The sequence below is a fragment of the Hermetia illucens genome, chromosome 2, assembly GCF_905115235.1.
Source record: "Hermetia illucens chromosome 2, iHerIll2.2.curated.20191125, whole genome shotgun sequence".
NCBI lineage: Eukaryota > Metazoa > Arthropoda > Insecta > Diptera > Stratiomyidae > Hermetia > Hermetia illucens.
In genome coordinates this window covers 14,934,086-14,956,616 of record NC_051850.1, presented here as the reverse complement: position 1 = coordinate 14,956,616, position 22,531 = coordinate 14,934,086, and the positions used below count along the sequence as shown (strand labels likewise).

The window sequence follows — 22,531 nt, the reverse complement described above, 5'->3', positions numbered from 1 at the left end:
TTTTCCTCTTATTGCCTTCTCAGAATTTCTAATTTAAATTGAAATTATTTATTCTTTATTATTATTATTTTTATACTAATTCGGAATTAAAGAAATTCAAAAAAATTGGATATGTAGTAATATCTACAAATTTATGATTTCAAGATCGAAAAACCAAGAGTTGACAAATTTCGAGAATCTAAAAGATTTTCATATTTAGAGGTCGAAATAATAGATAGATAAAAGATATAATAGATCTTTAAGATTTTAAGAGGGTCACCATAAAAATTAAAAACCAAACACAGTCCCTGTTTCCCTGCATTTCCTCCCTTTCTTTATTCATATTTATTTCTGACGGAAATTGTATCTTTTTTATTGTGCTTCCTGTTTTCTGACCCTGTTTCTGTTCCGAAAAGAAAATTAAAAAAATGCGTTTAATTTTATATTTTAAAAAAACACCTAAAATAGTCTTTATTTCCCATTGGCCGCAGCGTAACAGATTTTCACTTCTATGAATGTGAAACATGTGGCAACGTATTCCATAAAAATATATATTTGGCTGGAATGATTCATTCTTAGGAAAATTATTTCAGAAAGTAAAAATGATTTAATTAATCTTATTTTAAACAAAGTTCGTGCAATGTTTGGAAAAAATTACCCACAATGAGGATTTTGAAGCTGCTGGGGTTCAATTGCTTGGCATACATATATGATTGGGATGATTTGTGAATATGTGAGCGGGAATATCTGAACGAAAGATGAAAATGAACTGAAATTGGTCTCTCTAAGCATCGTGCATAAGATTTAAATACATATCACATACATATATATATCACTTGACGATTTAATGTCAGCTTTTAATACTTTTGGATTCTGTGATGTTTGCAAGCCTAAAGTATATACAATTTCCATTTTTGCTTATGAATGTCTATATGCAAATTTCTTTCCACCAAACTTTGGATTTGGATTCAGAATAAACAAAATAATCATATCTATCCTTTAATTCAGAGTTCTTTCATCTTCAAAATGATACTAATATGACCTTCAACCACCTCGGAAACCGGAAGCTTTCATACCTGAAGAGTTCTCTGCTTTTCTTTTGCCAGGAATTATGTGTGCATGACTATTTCACTTTAATATGATATAGGCAACGCATGAGCTACTTTTTAATGATGGTAGCATTCGTGCGAAACTTTCCAGTTTCACGGCTTATATTCTGACTTGTATTTCTGCAAAATTTTGTAGTCCTAGGAAGAGCTTGAAGGGATTTCTAGTAAATGTCATTGTTAACTCAATTTGAGAGCATATTAACGTTAAAAGTATTTTGAGGCCTGGATTTTACATATATCAGCGCATGACTTCTCCAAATTTGTATGACGGTTGCTTCTAAAATTGTCTATATTGGAGAGGAATTTTCGAGATGTGGAGGCTCTCGTAGGAGTCCAGTTTTCCAACGTCATTCACCTTCTTCAAAATATTGGCGTTGTCTAACGACAAATGGTGTCTATTATATTTCTGGCAACCCCGGATTTTATGCGTGGGTTATTCTTTTTTTTGCGGGTTCGGTCTCGTTTATGTATTCTAATAGCCTGGTGCGGACCAGTCGTTTTGTTTGCCCTACATAATTCTCGCAGTCTGGGCAGGAAATTTTATAAATGCCGCTTTTTTCGGTACATTCTTTTTTATCCTTGTAGGTATCGTCTGCTAGTCGAGGTGACCAGGAGTCCAGGTTTGTGCAGCTGCCTTTTGATGTTCTGCGTCCGACCCAAGAAGATTAATGTTATCCATTGCCAGGTTCTATGTTCGTCTCCTGGAGGAGTGTTGAAAATTGTGGAAGGGATTTTAATAATAGCCGTAGACTTATTTCGATTGCTAAATCGATATCGTAATGATGTCACGCAGGAATATTGATAGGGAAATTGTTTTGCTATGAGTTTTTTTGATTAGGTACTTATGTGTTGTGCAAAAATAATAACTTTTCACTGAGAGGTAATGCTAACGGATTACCATTCATTTGGAAATTTTGCAAAGACAGAGCTCAATAATGGTAGCGAGGGTCCTCAGATTGCCCGATTTCTCCAACTCGAGCGGGAATTCTAACGATATAACCGGAACATTCTGGGCCCAATCGAAAGAATATTGTGGGACTCTGGAGAGTACTAATGGACGCTTATGTTCGCTTGCGTGTTTCGTCCGCCACTTCCCGCAGGGCTGGGGAGCTGCGACCCTCCAAGTTCAACATTGACCACTTATTTGATCTACCTGCCGCTTAACAGTGGGAGGGCTATCTTGCCGATTGGATGGCAGACACGCGTCTCAGAATATCGATGAGCTTTGGTCTGCCATCAAAACGCCATTTTCTCGGGTGGTACGCAGGTCGTCGGCACGTCCAAAAGATTTAGCTGACTACGCAATCGTGAAAGCGGATTGATGACCGGAAGGGACTGATGGCTCTACTGACCGCTGCCAGTGATGGCGGGCGTAACGCGCTCGAACTATGATACCGAGCGAAATACCGAGAAGTTCAGAATAATGTGTGCTATGACAAGAGAGAATTCACCATTGCGTTTGTCAGGGAAGCGGAAAATGCCGCAGATTGCAAGGATTGTAGAAATGTATACCGCATCACGAAATAGCTTGTATGTGGTCACAAACCTTTCGATGGTGGTGTGAAGGACATTAACAGTCGACTCCTCATCCACGATGACAAACAGCTGAAGAAGTGGACGATTACTTCAACACGGTTCTTAACCGTTTCACATCCAGTGAGGGTCTACCTCTTCTGGATGCTGCACCTGCAGTTTTTCCATTTCTGCTGTTTGCACTCATATGGAAATCTTGGGAATCCGAGATCTTTCCCAGAGGTGGCAGAAGGTGGTGATCTCAAAGAAGGACACTCGTTTTGAGTGTGACAATTGGAGGAGTATTTCCGTGCTTTATGTCGTTGCAAAGTAATAGTGACAATAATTCTGGTACATATCAAAGAACTTTTGAGATACTTGATCGACGGTGAGCAGGCTGGTTTCTGATCTGTATCCTCCTGCATTGATCCCATCAATACCCTACGAATCATTTTGAAACAGTGCGCGGGATTTTAATTTCCGCTACCCGAGCAAGCTTTCCAGAATATGAACAGAAAGTATATCTCAAGGGCTTTACGCAGGAGGGGCATTCCGGAGCCGTTATAAAAGTGACATATGATGGCTCAAAATTTCACATGCTGCACCGAGGTAAAATCTCGGAAGATTTTGAGGTCCAAAGCGGAGTCCCCCAGGGTTGCATCCTGTCACCAATTTTATTACTTCTTGTTATCGGTGGTGTCCCTCATGCTGCCTTGCCCGGAGGAGGCGAAGGAATTCAACACAATGATTACGCTGATGACATTTCTTTGCTCTCTCACTGGGCCAAATGGTTTCAGATCTAGAAAGCGAGGCGGGTGGGATTTGACTGAAGATAATCACTAATAAAACCAAGCTTCTCTGTCTCAAGAGTCATCGCACTCTAACTAACTGCATTATTTAAACAACGCATCGTAGGTATTGATTAACTTGCATATCTATGAAGCGTAGTTCCCGCTGACGGCGGTAACGAAGTAGGTGTTGCTGACTTTTCTAAAATCTGGAAATTCAGTTATCTCTACACCAGGATCAAGTTGAGACTGTTTTGTTCTACTGTTCTTTCTGTGTTGCGATATGGAGCTACTAGCCCAGCCGCCAGTCCAAATATTTCTTATTTTGAAGAATTCATTCTATTTTCAAGTGGTTATTCTCCCTCTATGGCAATACAGTCCAATGTCGGTCCTTGACATCTCGAAGTATTCGCTTTAATCCTTTTTGGTCCAAAAAAAGCGTCCTCCAATTTAGAAAAACAAGCAAGCTTTTCGAGGCTTCACTGATTGTCGTGCCCCTTCTACCGCGAGTAAGTGCCTGGAAAATTTTGGATCTTCCAAACGCTCAAAATGGCCCTCCACCGGACCTTTCAATGGCGGCTTCTAATTGGTCACATAATAGGTATAACTTTCTGTTCTATATCATTCACCATCCGCCTTCCCCCCTCACTGGACCCAGGATTTCTCTAAGGACTCGACCTTCGAAAGCATTGATTTTCTGCCCTTCAGACTAGCTCGTTGTCGTTCAACTGGAAGTTGCCTTTTTTATTATTATTTAAAGGTCAAAGATTTGCCAAAAGATTTGCCAGATATAGTGAAAGATAATACCATAGCTGGGAAATCTTTTGGCCTATATCTTAGATGACTTTCATTCATTATTCTTGTCAATTCTCTTCATCCTTCCTGTTATGTTTTCTTCCTAACTGGTTACCTCTTCCCTGTTCTATTCCGTCCTTTCTCATCGTATTTAGGCGTATCTGAGAATGCATTAAGTGATGCAGTCTGCGAAATTACCACGTCAAAATATGATTTACTTAGGAAAGGGTAGACAGAAATCTTAGCAGTTTTCATGAGGGGTGGAAAGTATTTTAGTTATAATTATGGAAGTAGGACAGGCAAAGACGTAACTGAAGCTACATATATTATTACAAAACAGCTGAAAAAACAAGTAAAATCGCCAGTAAGTTATTGAGAAAGCAGAATACAAATTACTATGCAAAGATAGTGCGCGAAGCAATGATGTCACTGTTTATAAAAACTCAAATAACATCTCGTTAAAATGTTCCAAGATTTTTCTCAATGCCATTAATTTTTCTATAAACAGATCAGCAATTCTTACTATCATGAATCACAGATGGTTTCCATTGTAGCCAAGGCACAGGCAGAACATCATACTCACGCTTTCATGCATCTAATCTTGTAAATATTTTCTATATTTAGCTTAATTTTAAAATCTGTTAAATGACCGGTACTGAAGCAACCTGTCATTATGCAGAAGCACAAGCAACAAATCACCTACAAAGACGTTAACGGTTTTATTAAGATCTACAATTATTAATTATACCAAGCTTTTACCGTTTTCAGTCGTTAAGTTGCAGATTTCATTAAATAGTTAATTTGTCAGAACAAAACTTTTGCATGCATTCCTAATATGGAAGCTGCCGTCATCTTGATGACCCATTTTCGGAGACAAAGTTAGCGAATCGTAAAGCAATTGCAGTGTGCAATGCACTTTATTCGATGCATTACTGTTTGCGGTGCGGTAAAATAGGCGATTGGATTCGTGAACGATGCAGCTTCAATCAGTAGTTGGTCTTTCCTGTTTTATTTTCCCGTGAATATGTGTACATCATGTGTGCATTTACCTGGCCACGAAATAGATTTTACGGAGAGAGGCATGATGTCAGCATAAATGAGGAAGGGGATTCATATCAAAACAAAAGGGAACGTTGACTAAACAAGCAAAAACTATTATAATTTCTAATTTGTTACTATATTTTGGTAATAGATCGAGTAATTTTATCATAAATTTAAAATCCTTGAAAGGGACAAAACCTCTACTTTCATAGATTGTTCTCCTCTCATTAAGAAAACATTTTTATCAAAAATTTGATGAATTTGATGAATTTAAGGGGTCCCCATTCATGCAAAAGGTAGGTGTAAATTGTTTGTTCACTTAGTTTTGCCATGTGGGGTATCAAAGGAAAAGAAAAGAGGAGCCTGGGACTAAAAAGAGACCACTTATTTCATGGGCCCATTCTCAGAAACTATCCACCCGAAAACCCCCCAAAAAAAAATCACGCGGTTGTTCCTATGCGATATCTAGACCGCAAAGTACCCTCCGTATCGATATCTGGACAAATTAAAGAAACCATTTTAAATTATATTACTTTTTTTTTTGGAAATTGACTGGAAACCCGATTTAAGTTTCTGCGAATATTTGCATTATCAGCAGCCTTAATTTCATTACTTAGTCTTGTGTGGGTCCGCATAAATCTTGCTGGAGATGAGAAGCTAATGTTGGACTCATGTATGAACATTTTATGAAGGAAGAAAATTATTACATCTTTTACCTTGCTTCTTTTAGATACTCATGTTAGGATTGTGGCGGCCTGGCACGAGGCCGATGCGTGTGCCCTCCTCCTTTCTTGCCCCAACAGCCGGCGAAAGCGGCTTTTTACTCAGTGAGTTTTAGTCTGAACTGCTTATAGACCAAAGGATCACAGCCTACATAATTTATGTCCTTAAATATTTTACATTAAGCTTCGCTTGTTGGAGCCTAGAGTCTCTCATTTCCACGCAAATAACGATAAAAACTATTTAGGAGTGAGTGAGTGTTCAATTGTGATTTATCTCGTCTTGTCTTAGCTCCACATAGAAGAAGGGAGGCGTGACCATGTCCCATCCACATTAAGCCATATGATCGACTATATGAAAAGGAGCGTTGTTGTGCTGAAGCCAATTTTATTTGTCAACAATTCCCATCATTTGTTTTGAGTGACGCTTCGATACTTGCTGTGCATTATGTATCCGTCACCAATCATAGTTGAATCCGAAAATTCCTTGCCCTGTTCTGCGGAACAATTAAGGAACCTATCCCACTTCCACGCACTGCCGTGTATTGACTTCGGTAAATATATTGGGGACCTACCTCTACCTTTTTGAGATTTGGCCAATTCTTGTCAATCGTCTCACTCACATAGGGCCCCGCCCGTAATTATTTCGTCAAAAAAAGTGCTGTTCATCATAGAATTCTCGGATACAGTTTTGAACATTTTTTGGAGTTCATACATTGTGAGTCACAGAGTTCGTCCTTGAAACTCAAAACTAACTATCACTGCACTTAATACGCTCCTTGCAGTAGAAGCGAGCGGAAACTTCATCGCAAACAGTTGATGAACCCAGCGGCTTGGAGGCGTTGTTTTAAGGACACGACTCCTGCTCCCCACTGCATCAGCACCACCTTTTTGGGCTCATGACATGACTGAAATTTGTCGTGATGATTTTTTATTCGGCGTAAATGGTGGTAAAATCGAAAGAATCCTGAATCAGTACAAATTTGATGTTGGTTGGCATGAATTGGGAAGAAAGGAACCCCTTTCCTCATTCAAAAATAGGGAAACACCCCATTGATGCTGTTCGTCATTAATTGGATGTAAACACAGGATTTCCTAAATCAACAAAAGCAATCGTATTGGATTTAAGCAATCCAGTATTGATCCGATACGTATTTCTATGAAACTCCAGCCTTCGTACATCTATTGTTCTAACTTCGCAGAGAAATTTTGCTGTGCATTTTCCACCTAGTGCAGAGTGGTTCGTCGACGGATCAAAGAAGGCCTGTGGAGCTGTGTGGAGAGTTTTTTTCGGATAAACACAGTGTAACCGAGTAGTACGGTCTGCCAGGAAGCCGAATTACTGGCGGTACTGGAAGCCTATCTATGGATGCAGCATGATCTTAATACCAACCGAAAAATAGTATTTCTGACCGAGAGCCACGTGGCTATTAAGGCCTTGTACCCAATAGCGACCATTCTCGAGGCGGGTGAGACAGTGCAGGAACGCACTGAATAGTTTGGGCGTCGAGCTCAAATTCATCGTCCTCGAAACGAGCGGACTGGCCAGGCAAGCTTCTGCTCTTGGCAGTGAATTGGTGGGCACAGCCTGTTTTCCGCTGGCACTACTTGCACTACTTAACATTGGCCAACCTCAGATGGCAAAGACTCATCACGCGTACCAACGAAGATTTGGTTCGCCTATAACGAAACCCGATCGCGACTACTCTTATGCCAGATGTATGCAACTGCATATAAGGCTTCCGCCAGACTCGGAATACCTTATAATTCGCATTTCTAAAGCCGTCGAGAAGAGGAAGACACCCCTCAAGTACTTCTTTTGCGATTGCCCAGCTCTAGATATAATCAGGGAATGAACACTAGGTAAGCCATTCTTTGACGACCTCAGGAAGATCTCTAGCTATAGCTTGGGAGAACTGCTTCGATTCGTGCATGCTATGGGCTAGCTCTGAAAATCTAAGTCAGATGGACTCCACCCCCTTGCTCTTGCCACAGCAGTCATAATCTTAGGAGTTTGGGGCATCAAAATGGCAAACCACAGCGCTTATTTGGCTCCGCTGCGAGGCCACCGATACCTACCTACTTATCATTCCCCTCTAACGAGATTTATAAGTAAAAATACTGAGTAATCTATAGTCAAACTATGAAAAAAATCAGCACTCATCGGTTACGCTGTCACTTCTACCCACATGTTTATGGTGCAGTTGCGTATCTGTATTTCCTATGTAAGCGCAATTCAGACTGCTTTCACAATAACAATAAGAAGGTAGCCTACATATCGCTTATAATACGGACCCAAAATATTAATGCCTCAACAAAAACTAGAACCTTCAATAGTGTGAAGCCATCACCCAATCACTCATTGTCAATGGTCCAGCCTCATGGGAACACATCTCATTAAACACAAAACAAAAAAAAACCATGTGGAATAAATGTCCTTCCCACGCTTCAACGGATCAAAAATATTTGATATAAAATATTCCGTCTATTCTTATATATCATCAACAAAATAGTCAGAAGACATGAGGTTTTCTTCTTCTTCCATATTTATTTCCTCAACGCCTCTTCTTGGTGCAGACTGCTCCGAATTTCTAGCTGTTCCTCTTCTTAACCCCTCTTTGGTTGAATTCCTCATTAGTAATCTTGACACCAATATCGAACCTGATTCCAATGGGCTTCCTAACTTCTTCTATGTTAAATGTAAACAATGCATCTCCCTGTCACATTGCATAATCACCAAAAAAAGTCTAGAAGAATGCCACTTTCTGCGTCATTGAAAAGAGGCCCTTATGATACTGCATGCTAATATACTATACATCGGCTACGCACCTCTGACGATTGTCTTATTGTCACTACATCGCACGCTTCTTCCTATGCATTATCAACGCCCGCCACGACTGAACCACAGGCAATAGCTGCAGTCTTCATCTCCGAGACTTCGATGCTATCGTCTTTTTGGCCACAAGAGGTCTTCGTGAAGCCTTATCAGAGAACTAACTTTCCGGTTTGTCCGCCTGCCTCGCCGAACTTAAATTGTTTTCACAGTTATAGCTATCGGGTTTCAAACTGCCTGCCTTAGCATCCCAACATCACATCGTCTGCATTTCTGAAATCTTGTTGGATGACAGCATTTTAGATTCCGAGCTCCTCGAAGGTTGCTCTGTCTTTCTTTATGACAGAGACTGCTCGGCGTTTGACAAGACAACCGGCGGAAGTGCGTTAGCTAGCTGTTAAATCCCCTCCCCGTAGCTTTTCTTTCTCCTCCGCCTATAACCATACGAGCCATTCCGCAAAACGTATGCCCTTTTATCATATCCTGTGTACATTTTCCCCGCTTTAGCCCTCTTCCCTGTACGAGGGTTTCTTCGACAGATTATCAGATATCGTAATCGTTTTGGTATTCTTACTTTCTTTCATCCTCTATGGCGACTTTAATGTTCTTATGCTCTCCTGGCCTACTACCCCCGGCTGTCCATCCCTCACTAACAACTCCACTCATCCTCCCCTTCCTTTACCCACTTTCTTGTATACCTGTACCACCCTCCAATTTAATCTTTCTGGAAACCACTTAAATCGCACTTTTGGCCTTGCCCTCTCTAACCTTTCTGTGCATTATCACCCAATTCCTTCTCCTACTCTTTTAATGGACATTCCATATCATATCAAAATTTCATTTAAGACCTCGAAGTCACTTTCGACAGTAAGCTCGGCGTCGACACCTATTGCCTCGAAGTCACCAATCGAGCACCGGGATTTATATTATTCTTCGCTCCTCCCCTGATTTTGACTTTATCCAACCCTCCCAAGCTCTGTTTAATTCCCGCGTGGGGAGTATCTTCGAGTACCTCTCCGTGGTCTGGTCACTTTTCCGTAACTGTGATTATCTTGCCATTGAAAATGTCTAACGTAAATTCACCCGTTCCCTCTTCTTTAAGAAAAACCTCTCTCGTGTGGACTACTACTCTCGCCTCCGTTTTCTGAACCTCTTCTTTCTACAACAGTATTGATCCTATCTGGATTTGTGCACTTTTGCGGAGCACGAAGTCTACTTTCATTCCCCGATTTCTAGACTTTACCGAAGTTACAATGTACAACAGCGTGGTCTTTTAAGCTCCTCATCTTTAAGTAGTTTTAAGGTTAAGATTACTGCTTTCCCCTCTTCCTGAGAGCAATAAGTAATTGATAATAAATAAATAAATAAATAAATTAATTAATTAAATAAATATACCTATCCTCCAAAAGGAAGGTGGGTCTCCTCCTACCTATCAAACTGTTCCTGCACAGTTTCTTTTCATTATGACTTATCTCGTTCCTTTTCTTCTTCCTCTGGTGTTCCCCAAGGCTCTATACTTGACCCTTACTATTCACCTTAAGTTATTTACCTCTGTTTCGTCTTCGCTAGACTGTGCTCTCTTGCAATCCAACTTAGATACACTGGTGTGTTGGTGCTCAATTAACAAGTGAACACTTAATGTCAACAAGGGTCATTGGCTTTCCTACTTGCTTAAACTCTCCCGACATCCTTTCCCTACTCTTTTAGTGGAAAGCCCCTATCACTAACGACCTCCTTTCAAAATCCGCATATAATCTTCGATGACAAACTTTATTTCAATTTTCACTTCCTTTTGTCCTACGTTCCTCCTCGGACTTTCTCTCAATTCAGTCCACTTGACACTTTCCAAATTCCTTGTTAAAACCATCTTTGAATATTGCTGTATAGTCTGGTCTCCTTTCCGCAAATATGAATGCCGCAATGTGCAAATTCACCCAATTCCTCTTTTACAAAAAGAACTTTCTCTTTGTTATCTATCCTTCCTGGACTCCCACGATATGAGTACCCTTTTCAAACTTTATATCGACTGGTCTATCATCTCGGATAGTATATTCAGCATTACCTCCCGCAGTACACCTAGCGCGGATATTTTTGAGGTCCCATTCATGGAGCTCGACAGCTACTTTCACTCTCCGATCTCGAGAGTATGCCGGTCCTACTACGTCTTTGACCTTTGGCTCTGTTTTCTTCCTTAGTTTTGGGCGAAAGCACTTCGCTAAATCAAACCAATCAGCCTGCTACAAGATACCCAGTTCTGCCTACGGTCTAAGGACTCTGCTAGCACATATGGTAAAAGTTGGGCCTCGCCGTAAAGCACTCTAAGTTAGGGGGCAAAAGATTCAGGCATGTGAGCTTCGATGAGGCTGTTCCATTTTCGTTATATATAATCATATTACAGAACCCGCTAAAGCTAAATGAACACAACCCTCTGACGCAACTGCAATTCAAACCCGGGGCAACAAAATCGAGTGACCAAACACTTACTTTGTCAAAGGTGAAACAAATGAAAGCAGATAAAATTCGCAGGAAGCGAATTTGAAACGCAGATCTTCATGTCCTGGAAGAGTTTCAACTGTGATCAGCCCTGACGAGAAATCGGTGGCGCGTAATTTTTACGGCAGATCCGAACTATCCTTCTATGGCCCTGGTTGTGATAAATAAATGAAACACATATGGAAAATTAAAGATTTCAAAACACTCAGATAAATAATTAATAAATATAAATTCTTTAAAAAAAGTACCGACCGCATGGGTTGATCCCTGTTTTCAATATCGTTCTTGAAATCTACGACGAACAGGTAACATCCTTCATACATATATCTAACAAAATAACATCTCTCCCTCGCATTAATAGGTTTCCATGTATTTGAAGTTGACAGATTACATCTCTTCGTTGCAATTATCTGTATGGTCAGATGACATGATCGTATCTATACGTTTACCCGCATCTTATAAACTCGCCATGCTACGGCCATGGAAAACCAGTAAACCCCATAAATACTGGAAAGTCAAAGAAATTACTTTTTCTAGTTGGCGAATTGCAATAACATTTAAGGTATTGTGGGGAAGCATAGCAGGTGTCGGTTGTAGATATTCTATCTTAAGCGCTTTCTTCATTCAATTACAGGCTAACACCTAGTGGGTTCATTGTTATGCTTTCTGATTGTACTGGACTCCCATAAACACTTTGGCTGATGTTTCCCGCATTGGTAAATTATGAAGTCATGGAGTATGCTTCCCCCTGAGCGGGCACCTGTACTATATTACGTACTGGAAATAAATGCAGTTCTAGAACGTACAGTTGGAAAATTAATTAATGTGTGGGCACGTATGCTCATGCATTTAAAATAAAATCTGTTTTACGAGATTGGGCGGTAAACTTCATTATCATTAAAAAGTAATAAGGAAAGTATTCAACGATTTGAGCATAGCTTCAAACGATCTCCAGCCAATTTCTGTGTTCTTATTATCTAATTACGCCCATCAAAGAAAGATACATTACAAATATTTATCGTTGTTATCAGCATATTGTACTCCAACGGCTTGAACGGTTTAGATAAAAGAGCCCAATAACACTGAATTTAAATACGACAATATGCATCGTAATGTCCTATTCATGAAGAGTCAGAGAAAATCAGTGGCAAATGAATCCCATTAGCTGGATTAGGTTCGAGATGCAGTTCAAGAAGACGCACTTAAAAATCTAAAGTTGTTCGATTATCGTAGGCTGTAAATTGTTTTTCAAGTTCATTTCCACACAATGCACTTTGTCGCTCCAAGTTCCTATGGATGGGGTTTACTTAATCGAAGCAATTAGGAAGGTGGCACATGTAGGAATTGAAGACAATCTATTGCAGTTGGAAATCAATCAAAGTCACTCAAGTAATTACCGTTTATTAAATCGCATAATAATATTCATTTTTAATAAGGAAAGCCATATTTGTGGGCATCCATAACTCTAGCCATAGTGGAAGAAACAAAAACAGATGGAAGTAATAAATAGGCAACAAAGTTTTAGCCATGATCTTTTATTATGAATATTTTTCTTGATTGCAAGGATCCGTTAAATGCTCGAATATTTTTTCAAATTTTACTGGGTTTTCCCAAATATTTTTAACAAAATTTTGTTTTTGTTCCAAACTTTGCAGCTCTAGCCAATAGCTTTCATTGGTGAAGATTATAGACTAAACAGCTAACTTATACTCAGTTAACGGGCGGTTTTCCAGTATCATGCCCTGTAATTTCATCTCCACCTTCTTAGAAGGTGAACTTTTTGCAGGACCCTCATGATCTCCGTCCAGAGTAGGGATATGAGACCGTTAAGGTGAGCCATCCACCTTTTTATTACTGTGTATGATAAAGCGGAACACTTTTAAGAAATTTGCACCCCTTTCCTTCGTTCTGCGCTACGCAATTCTTCTTCTTGGGATAATGGCTTTCATTGCATGAAAAAGCTCACAATCGAACATTCTCCATTCCTGAAAATATGACCTATTCACCGCCATTTTTATTTAATAATTGACAGGTCCTCTATATATGGTAGGGCCGCTCCGATTAGCCCGATTAGCGCTGTGGTGCGCCGTTTTGATGCCACAAACTGCTAAGACCGTCACCGCTGTTATGTGAGCAGGGAGGCAGAGTCTAGCCGGCTCGGATCTTCAGAATCAGCCCATAGCATTCACGGAGAAATGCAGCTAGAAATCTCTCTGAGCTCCCGAAAGAATGGTTTACCCAGTATCCGTAGCCTGACTCTAGAGCTGGGCAATCACAGAGAAAGTGCATGAGGGTTTCCCTTCCTTCTCATCAACTTCCGCAACGCAAAATGTACTAGCCTGGAAGATGTCGTCGTTCAGTACAAGGCCTTAATGGCCGCTTGGCTGTCAGTCAGAATGACTATTTACGCTTGGGGCGCGAATCTCCCTCCAGTCATCGACATACTTCCGCTTGGAATACACTGGCGAAACCTGGGAGACCATACGACTCGGTTACACTGTGTGTGTTCGAGAAAGCCCCCGCGTCGACTCCACAGACCACCTTTGATTTATCGGTAAAGAATACTGTGTCATAACCTTACAACATGCCGTCGATCTCCACTTTGCCCTGGAAAGTCCACAGCAAAGTTCCTCGTGAAGTTCAGTTTGCGTGTGGCATAGTCCGTGGGAAATACCCAGATTTCCCGAGGTACTTCGTCTAGGATGTCACTGTGGCCCTAGGACTTCGCTGCCCAGCATCCGGACTCACGTAGTCTGACGGCACTGCACCCTGCAACGTATTTAATGTGGATATCTAGGGGAAGGAGATGTAGGAATACACTAAGAGCATCGGCCGGGCAGGACTACAGGGCCCCAGTAGCACCTGCACACGCGGTTCTTTGAATCCTATTTAGCTTCATCTGATTGTATTGTTTGCTCAGTTCTATGTTCAATCTCCAATTTAGCTTTAGATCCAGAATTACACTCAGATAATTTACATTAGAAGATCTGTGTTCATTCAGCTGTAGTAGGTGGAATTCCGTTCCCTTTTGGTTGAGTTTATCCGAGTCCGCATCTTGCGGCCAGCAGGCATACCTTTCATAACGCTCCTTCCATGATGTTGCTCATAATGGACGGAAAAGTCACATACGTCACCACCTTCACCCCGCTGCTATCCAATGTTCATAAAATTTCGTCCATTACTATTGACCAGAGCACCGAAGAGATGGCGCCACCCTGGGGATTATTCTGGTAGTTAGCATGGATATAATTCAATGCGTAAGTACCCCTCCAATCCAATACTGGTCAAGGCTTCCTTGATGGCGTTGGTACTAACGTTCTTGAAAGCTCCCTCTATATCTAAGAAGGCTGCAAAGGTTAGCTTGTACTGCAGCGACCACTCAACCTCGTAGAGGGAGGTTTCTTTGGATCTGCCTTTGGCATGCTGGGACTTGGAGAAAGGCGTTCGCTCCATAATCGTACTTAAGTGGATCTCCAGGACGCGCTCTAGGGTCTTCAGTACGAAAGAGGTGAGACTGATTAGTCGAAAGTCCTTCGCGGACTCATGACCGCGGTTGCTCGATTTCGGTATGAAAACCGCTATATATATATACTCTTTCATTCGACGTTGCTCCAGAAATGAGTACATTAATGACATAACGAAGTTTCTATGCAGTCTCCCAAAAGCAGCACAGAGCAGCATTATCGCGGAGTAACCTCAACTTGATGTTGATGTTAACATAGGTTCATTTTTTCCATCGAAGATGAAGTTGGCACTGTTAATGCGTTTAGTGATATTAATAATCCGGTACTTTTCATTCCCAATGTCATATCATTAAAATTTCCTTAAATCAGGACATGTCTATTCAGTCACTCGAAATATCGCTCATAGCGATTTTCCCGAAAGCTTTCATTCGACCAATTTTTCACAGTATATCGTGTCTTCAAAGTGGTGTCAACATTTTTAAAGGATCTGCTGATTTTAGATTTTTGCCACGTTTATGACATTTTGTGCTTCATTGTCGCTATTCTGAGAAATTCTCGTGTGTGCTAGGAGGGTTCCAAAAAATTGTCTATCCCTTTACGGTCAGTTTGTTTCATTCACACTCTTCTCAAATTCCTCACTTATCATACATTAATTTCCATTATATCCGCGTAAAACAAAAATTATTTAAAAATATTATTGTCTCCGGGGAACATTGACGAAGATTAGGTGAAGTTAGGCCAAGGAACAATATTGTTTGGGCTCACGCCTCGTATATGAAAGCCAGATACCCTTACAAGTTTATTCAGTTGATTTTCTACCTGGAATGCTGGCAGTCTTTTTGGCAATTTACAAACGTTTACCAAAGGCAGACGAAACCTGCAAATGCTTCCTTCAAGAAAAGTTAGTCAAGGTATTTTTGTCTGATGTTTGCGAAAGGCGAATAGCTGCTGATTAAATTCAGAGACATCTTGTTCAGATTGGCTTCAAATTGTCGAGTCCATTATCCTCGTTTTCTCCAGTTAATAATTTAGGGGTTTTCACCAGCTTATGTTCAAATTCCTTGATTTAGCGGCGTGAATATTTATATCGTTGCCTTTGGAGTCAAAGGCTACCTCCGGTCCCAACATCTGTCTGTTCTGTCTTGTCGGTGGAAAGATACATACTATGAATTACATTACTGCACGTTCGTCTAAAGGAGGGTCCTCATTCATCTAAAAGAGGATTGCAAATTTTTTTCGCATCGAATATAGTTTTTTTAGTATTAGTTTTAGGGTTGAAAAACATAACCAATAACAGCTACGGAGAAAAAAGGTTGCGGTGGGCATGTCACTTAATCCGTATGAATGAGAATGATCCAGCCAGAAAACTTTATATGGGCAATATCTATGGTAGAAAAAGAAGACGAGGCAGACCCTGCCTGATGAAGCGATGGCGTAGATCAGGACGGCACACAGGTTTCAGGGATATCGAATTGGTGGACCTCGGCGCAATACTGGGATGTCTGGAGTTCCTTATTAAGGCTGGCCTAAACCGAATACCGGTTGTTGCATTGCGATCATGATGATTATTACTTTTGGCATTGGTTGTTGTTGTAGGGGAGGCGTTCAGAAGGGGGTCAAATGCTTCAAGAACTGGTTCTCAGAAACTTCAGATAGTGTTTTCATCACGCTCAACGCTGTGCAAGTGATAAGTTCACAGCGGCAGACAAACACAGAAACCCATGGCGGCTGGGATTCGAACCCAGAACAGCGGATTTGGGAAGCTGGCGCTCTACCCCCTTCGCCCCAAATCTCGTTTACTACGGTCGGAGTCATACTCTTGTCTGCAGGCGTGTTGCGTATTCTCGGCATTCTCGTTGCCACTACTTTTAAATTGAACCAAACAATTTTCCTTTTTTTTAAATTCAGAGTCACCGCTTTGGGAATTGCCTGGTTAGATAGATAGCATAGGTTGAAGGAAAGTCCTTTTTATATATGTGATATTAAATCTAGTATCGATCCAGCTTCTCATTGTGGTGTTAACAAAGTGAGAGCTGCGAGTAGACTGACTCTTCTACCGAGTGACTGCTCTGCTTAACCCTCTAGCAATTAGGAAGTAGATCACTTCGGTAGAAAAGAGAGGTAATCAAAAATTCTAACTGCTGACAAGTGTCTGGAAGTAATTGGCCCCGCCACAAATATTTTCGAGAGTGTGACGAAAGACCCCCCTTCTGTTCGTTTCTTTATGGGACTTTGTAAGTATTACAAGAAAAAAGGAATCTTCGTTCTCTCTCCCTTAAGACTGTATTGCCCCACGTATTTCTCCGTCGAGCTCAAATGCATTTGTTATTTCGTGTGTACATATATTTCCTTTGATTTAACCGAAATTTTTTTCGGAAATCCTCACTGTAGTTCTCTCCTTTTCCCTTTCAGTATTTTTGATGAAACAATCCCCTTATACTCAGCTGACTCAAAGTTCTCGGCTCTCTATTACTCCCCAATAACCCTTTCCATCCTTCTCTATCTTTATGCATCTTCACGATCACCTTCAGTTTAAGCTCAGCGGAAATCACTTAAACCATCCTCTCCAACTTTCTGTGCATTGTTTTTCCCAGTTGTCAGATTCTCCTATCCTTGAATTCTCAACTGCGTGCTCAAGCCCGCTAAGTTCAACTATCGGAAGACCAATTTCGAGCCGCAAATTCAGCCCTGGGGATTATCAAATGTGATTTCATCCACACTCTCTTAACATACGACAAAGCCCTCAATTGTTTTTGCACTCTTCTAGCCAATCTGCTTCCTTCTAATGTTTTTTTCCTTCTCCAGCGTTGCCTTCAATGCTCTGTGAACTTCTGCAAAGAAATCACTGATAACTAAATTACATACATCGTAAAATCCGCAACTTCCCCTCGGTTAAGCCTGCAGCCTCCTCTGGTAAATCCATTACGGTGTAACTTACTTTGGAAATGTTTTTCCTTACTCCTTACTTTCTAACTCTTCTTTTTCTTCTTCTTTCTCCTCCCCCTGACTGGGTGCGACCTGCCCCGTACCTTCTGCAGTACTCTTCTTTCCCATTCCTTAGTCAGGTACCTCAGAGGAAATAATAATAATAATAATCGCTGACACAACAATCCATATCAAAACCGTAACGGTACACTACAGAACACTGTAGAAGGCAATGTGGTCAGCATTACGCTCGCCTGAGATTATTACCCTGATCTGACTCAGGTACTCATTCACAGTTGAGTCGACTGGTATCCGACGTCAAATCACGATACAAATCCCACTGCCGCCAACGAGATCTGAACTGCGACCTTCCGTACCCTTCCTCAGAGGAAACATTGCCGTTAATACTATTTCCGCCTCTGAAAGCCTTAACCCCTTCTTCGGTAAAAGCCAAACAAAACTTTTCCCCCCTTATCCAGATAAGTTTAGCAAAATTCTCAAAGGGTATCATTTTTCTAGCCTATAGTCTCAATATCCCTACCCCCAAAAGTGGTGATCATCGTTGAGAATTGCCGTCCTATTTCCATTCTAACTCTTGTTCCGAAATTCTCGAAACCGAGAGAGCAGCAGGGCTTGGTTAAACGTCGGTGCACTGTTACCAATCTACTAAGCCTTACCAACTTTGTTACCAAATGTCTAGTGCTTATATCTAATATCCAGACAGGAAGTGTGGGTTTACTTTACGGATTCCTCTAAATCCAAACTCGCCTCACTTTGTGTTCCCCGGGTCACTTGTTACATGGCTTGCCCCCCACTTCTCTAATGCTTTTCCATTGTAGCTTTTCCCAATAGACTGTGTTCCTACAGTCGAACTTAAAAACTCTGGTTCGCTCCATAACCAGGGTAGCAGGAAACGTTTGCAAATGCCGTTCAAATTCTTTCCAATCCTGTTTTCCTGCTCTGTTGGAGGCAGTCTTTATCGTAACATCGCTCCATTCAAGATCGCGGCGTAGTTTTCGATTAAAAGCTCCCATTCGGCAGGCACTGCCTTGATGCCAGCAATCACTTCCAGAGTGTCTATTTTCATACCTCTTTTGACTTTAACTCTGTGCAACCTTTGAGTATTGCTCTTCGATCTGGTCCCTTTTCCGAAACGCAGATCATCTTGCCCTCGAAATCTTTGGACATTCAGACCATCTATTCTTCGAACGAATATATTGACATCAAAATCTTTCATAAATGGCCGATCTTATGATCAGTATCTTCTAAACTTTCAGCACCAACAAAACCTTTAGTTTCAAAATATGCTCTCCTTAGGGAATATGAAACCAAATACCTCTCCATTGTCATATATAACTATTCAGCTTCCGCTAATAAATTTCCAATAGAAATCACATTTTCCAAAACGGATATCAATTTACATAGGCAAACAGTAATTATGACCGGAAAAGACCTTGAAATCTGGTTGGAGAAAACAGTTAAACTCGAAATATGATTTTCGCTTAGCTTGAGGGAAGCTCTTTGGTAGGTTTGTCACTACAGCCTTTATCAACTTCAATCGTAATGATAAAAAGATACAGCCCAGGCAGAGCACTAAAATATAGAATAACAAAAGGAAATAAAAAGTTTATGATTTATGACTCACAAAGAAATGGATAGGAGACAGAAAACCGAATCTTTTCAAAGTTCCCAACATGTAGATGCTCCCTTACCTCAGTATCACCACGGCGTCGATGTCGTATGCGCTTTTATTAAACATTTGAATAAGAATAACCTACAGTGTTAAGGTCGCCAGCGTAAATCAGTCATGCCTTGGCAGACACGCTACCTAGCCTACTATCGCCCGGCTTTATTCACATTGTGCATTCGGTGAGACCATACAAACCACTTGAGATATGGGAAAATCTTTAACTCCGCTATAAAATGGGCACCCCTGTACCCCCAAACTAATTAATGCTGTCATATGTATGATCGAATCGAGTTTTTGACTTCTTTTCTCGTTAATTAAGCAATCTAGCCTGGCTTGACCTTGCTCACAGTTTAGAAAGTTCAAACAGTTCTGACTGAACCAGCATGAGGTCAACAGAATCCATACGTGGCAGATATTAGTCAATTTATTTTGAATTATTAGTGAAATTGCTTCCATAAAGGGTGATACTAGTTTCACTCATGTCTATCATGATCAGACCCATGCCAGACCCATCAGATTCTATCATATAATTATCGAGCCTGCATAGAAAAATATCTATTACTTGACTATCTGGTGCCCGCATAGATTTACTTCTACACATGTAACTCAATAAACTTTCAGAAATAGCGATTGGTGTAATTCGCGATTAAATCAACATTGCCATTTGCGCTTATTCTTAGTCCACATCCAGACAACCAGCATTTTTCGCCTGGCATGTGGGGAATGGATGGCTCAGCTTGATATGAATATTTATTTTTAGCCCAAGTACTCGCATGTGCTCCAGCCAGCCAGCCAGCGGTGGCAGAATACCTTAACTCATGGCGGTATCAATTTACAAATTCAATGAACATTCTGAAGTTCCACGCTTGCATATCTGCAAGACATTTCGAGATTTCGAGGCCATGTTGACTGTGGCAATCAGAATCTAACTCAAGATCAAATATTTACTGTTATTGTCAACGAAAACGTTTTTTCACCTTAATTATGTCCAATTCAATCCGGCGTCCACTTAATCTTCTTAACACACATAAATCGCTTAAGTACGCACTTTATAAATTCTTTTGCAGAGCGGTGACCTGTATTTCATAAAAGTCGTCGAAGTTCAGCCAAAACTCACAACTCTCGGTAATAACATAGACGAAGCCGTGGGCCAGCAGCGAGACCACGATGAATTGCTAAAACAGTTACAGGTTAGTATGCAGCTTATTAGTTAAGAAAATGTCTCGTAATCTTAATGAGAAGCCAAAGTATGATATATTAGTACGTACTTCATCTATCTATCTATATTCAATCGTGTACTCTACAAGTGCTTCCTAGGGATAAATTTCGTATCTTTTTATTACTTTCAAGTAATGGATCATTTGAATAAAAGTATCTTATCATTATTCAATTTTAGCTATGGTAGTAGAATTCAATCTTTAAATAACATCTCTTGCATAAAATTTGTCACCAATGTCGGTCCTTTTCGTTCCGGAGGGGACCATGATTGTGGATGATTAGGCCGTGGTTGTTATAGCGACGTATCCAGAGGATAAATAAATACCCACATGACATGGGCAGCGTCAACAGTGAAGCCCTGTCTGCAAAGGGCTGGGTTCAGCCTAGTTGATGAGAAAACAGAATCGGTCTTGATCACGAATCCTTAAAAAACGCTTTCATAGTGAAGGTTAGTGGACATAATAACGGGTCGCTTACGATACGGGGTGCGACGTCCTCGAGGTTCCCTGTAAGTAGTTCTGACTCCCTAACTGGCAGTTTATCTGCGTCCTAGGTAGTAGTCTCAAGAAAGCTTCTCGGAGAAGATTGAATCGCGAATGACCGGTGGGAGTTTCCGGAGCCGTCGAAAGCTCACTGTCGAAGACGGTGGGGTGATGTGAACCTAGCTCTGCCAAGGTGGTAGTTGTGACGTGTATCAGGAGTCAGCCGCTTCGGGACCCTCGTCGGGTAGTGTGCATTAAACCGGTGTTAGTAGACCGCGTTGCCCCGAGCAAGCGTTTATCCGTCCTTGAATTCCGGGATCAACTAAGCGTAGTTCAGGTCTCAAGGAACTGGGGTAAGGGCTGTGTCCCCGAGGGTACACTTGTTCCTGACTATTGCGGCCCACTCCCTTGCACATAATGCGCTGGTGAGTTGTCCATAGAGAATACACATAAATTAATAAAAAAAAAAAATTGACAAAACAACAGGGAAGGAGAAAGAGATGAGTGCGTTTGTGCGCAGCAAAAAAATGCATCGTTCACCGCAGCGATCAACCAAAGAGGCAACGTGGGCTGACATACCCGACGTGACATCGGGGCGCCCTAATAAAGATGATGCCTTATCAAGTGGCACAACTGACCGTGCGGAGATGACTACTCCAATACCTTGTAATGCCGCTGTTCCGAAAAAAAAGTCAAAATCGCTAGCCCTGAGCAGATGGATCCGGACACAAACCGAAAGCAAGTGCATCCGACCGTTCTAGTTAAAGCCGAAGATGAAAGGCTCATCAGGAAATGCACGGTAGTGATGAAACGTATGGGGTCGGGAACGTTTCTCCAGAGGAACGTCAGCAAAGGCAACTGCAAAGCGAACTGGGGAAAAAGCGGAAAGAGGAGCCTGAAGGAGACTTTATCGAAGTAGTTTCCAGGGCCCAAAAAAAGAAGACGAAGAAGGAAAAAGGAAACCGCTGACTACGCCGCCAGAGATCCGTCTGTCCAATGACAAGGAGGCTGCAAATCGAAAGCCAGGAGCCGAAAAGACGAAGAAACGAAGAAGGACTAGACCATCGGCTCTGTTCATTAAGCTGGCGGAAGGCCAGAGATTTTGAGAAGATCTTAGTGAAATTCGCTACAGGATAAAACCCGAAAAAGCGAGGAGTGACAGAGTCCTGTTCGAACTAGGCCCGAAGACGACTAACAAGAGTACGCTCTGAGAAGCGGTGAAGGGGTTATTCAGAGAAATGGTCTTGTTTCCAGCCTAGAGCCCATGTGCTCTCTATAAATCAAGGATTTTGACTGCCTCACAGAAAAGGTCAAAGTGAAAGAGATGATAAAGCGTGAATGTCCAGAGGTAACCAATGCCCGAATAGGTATCACCTCTGTAAATGCTCGAGGCCAAAAACTTGCCGTGGTGAAGTCCCCGAGCAATATGCGAGGAATCTTCTTACCGGCGGGAGAATCAAAATGGGATGGATAGTATGCAGGG

General features: G+C 41.3%; 1 protein-coding gene across 1 annotated transcript in view; it reads left to right on the top strand.

The window, feature by feature from the left end:
* LOC119647649 (titin-like) overlaps positions 1-22,531 on the top strand; it is a 448,809-nt gene that overhangs the window by 120,617 nt on the left and 305,661 nt on the right. Inside the window, 1 exon segment of the mRNA XM_038048710.1 lies at positions 20,416-20,538. Coding sequence (XP_037904638.1) covers positions 20,416-20,538 — 123 coding nt within the window.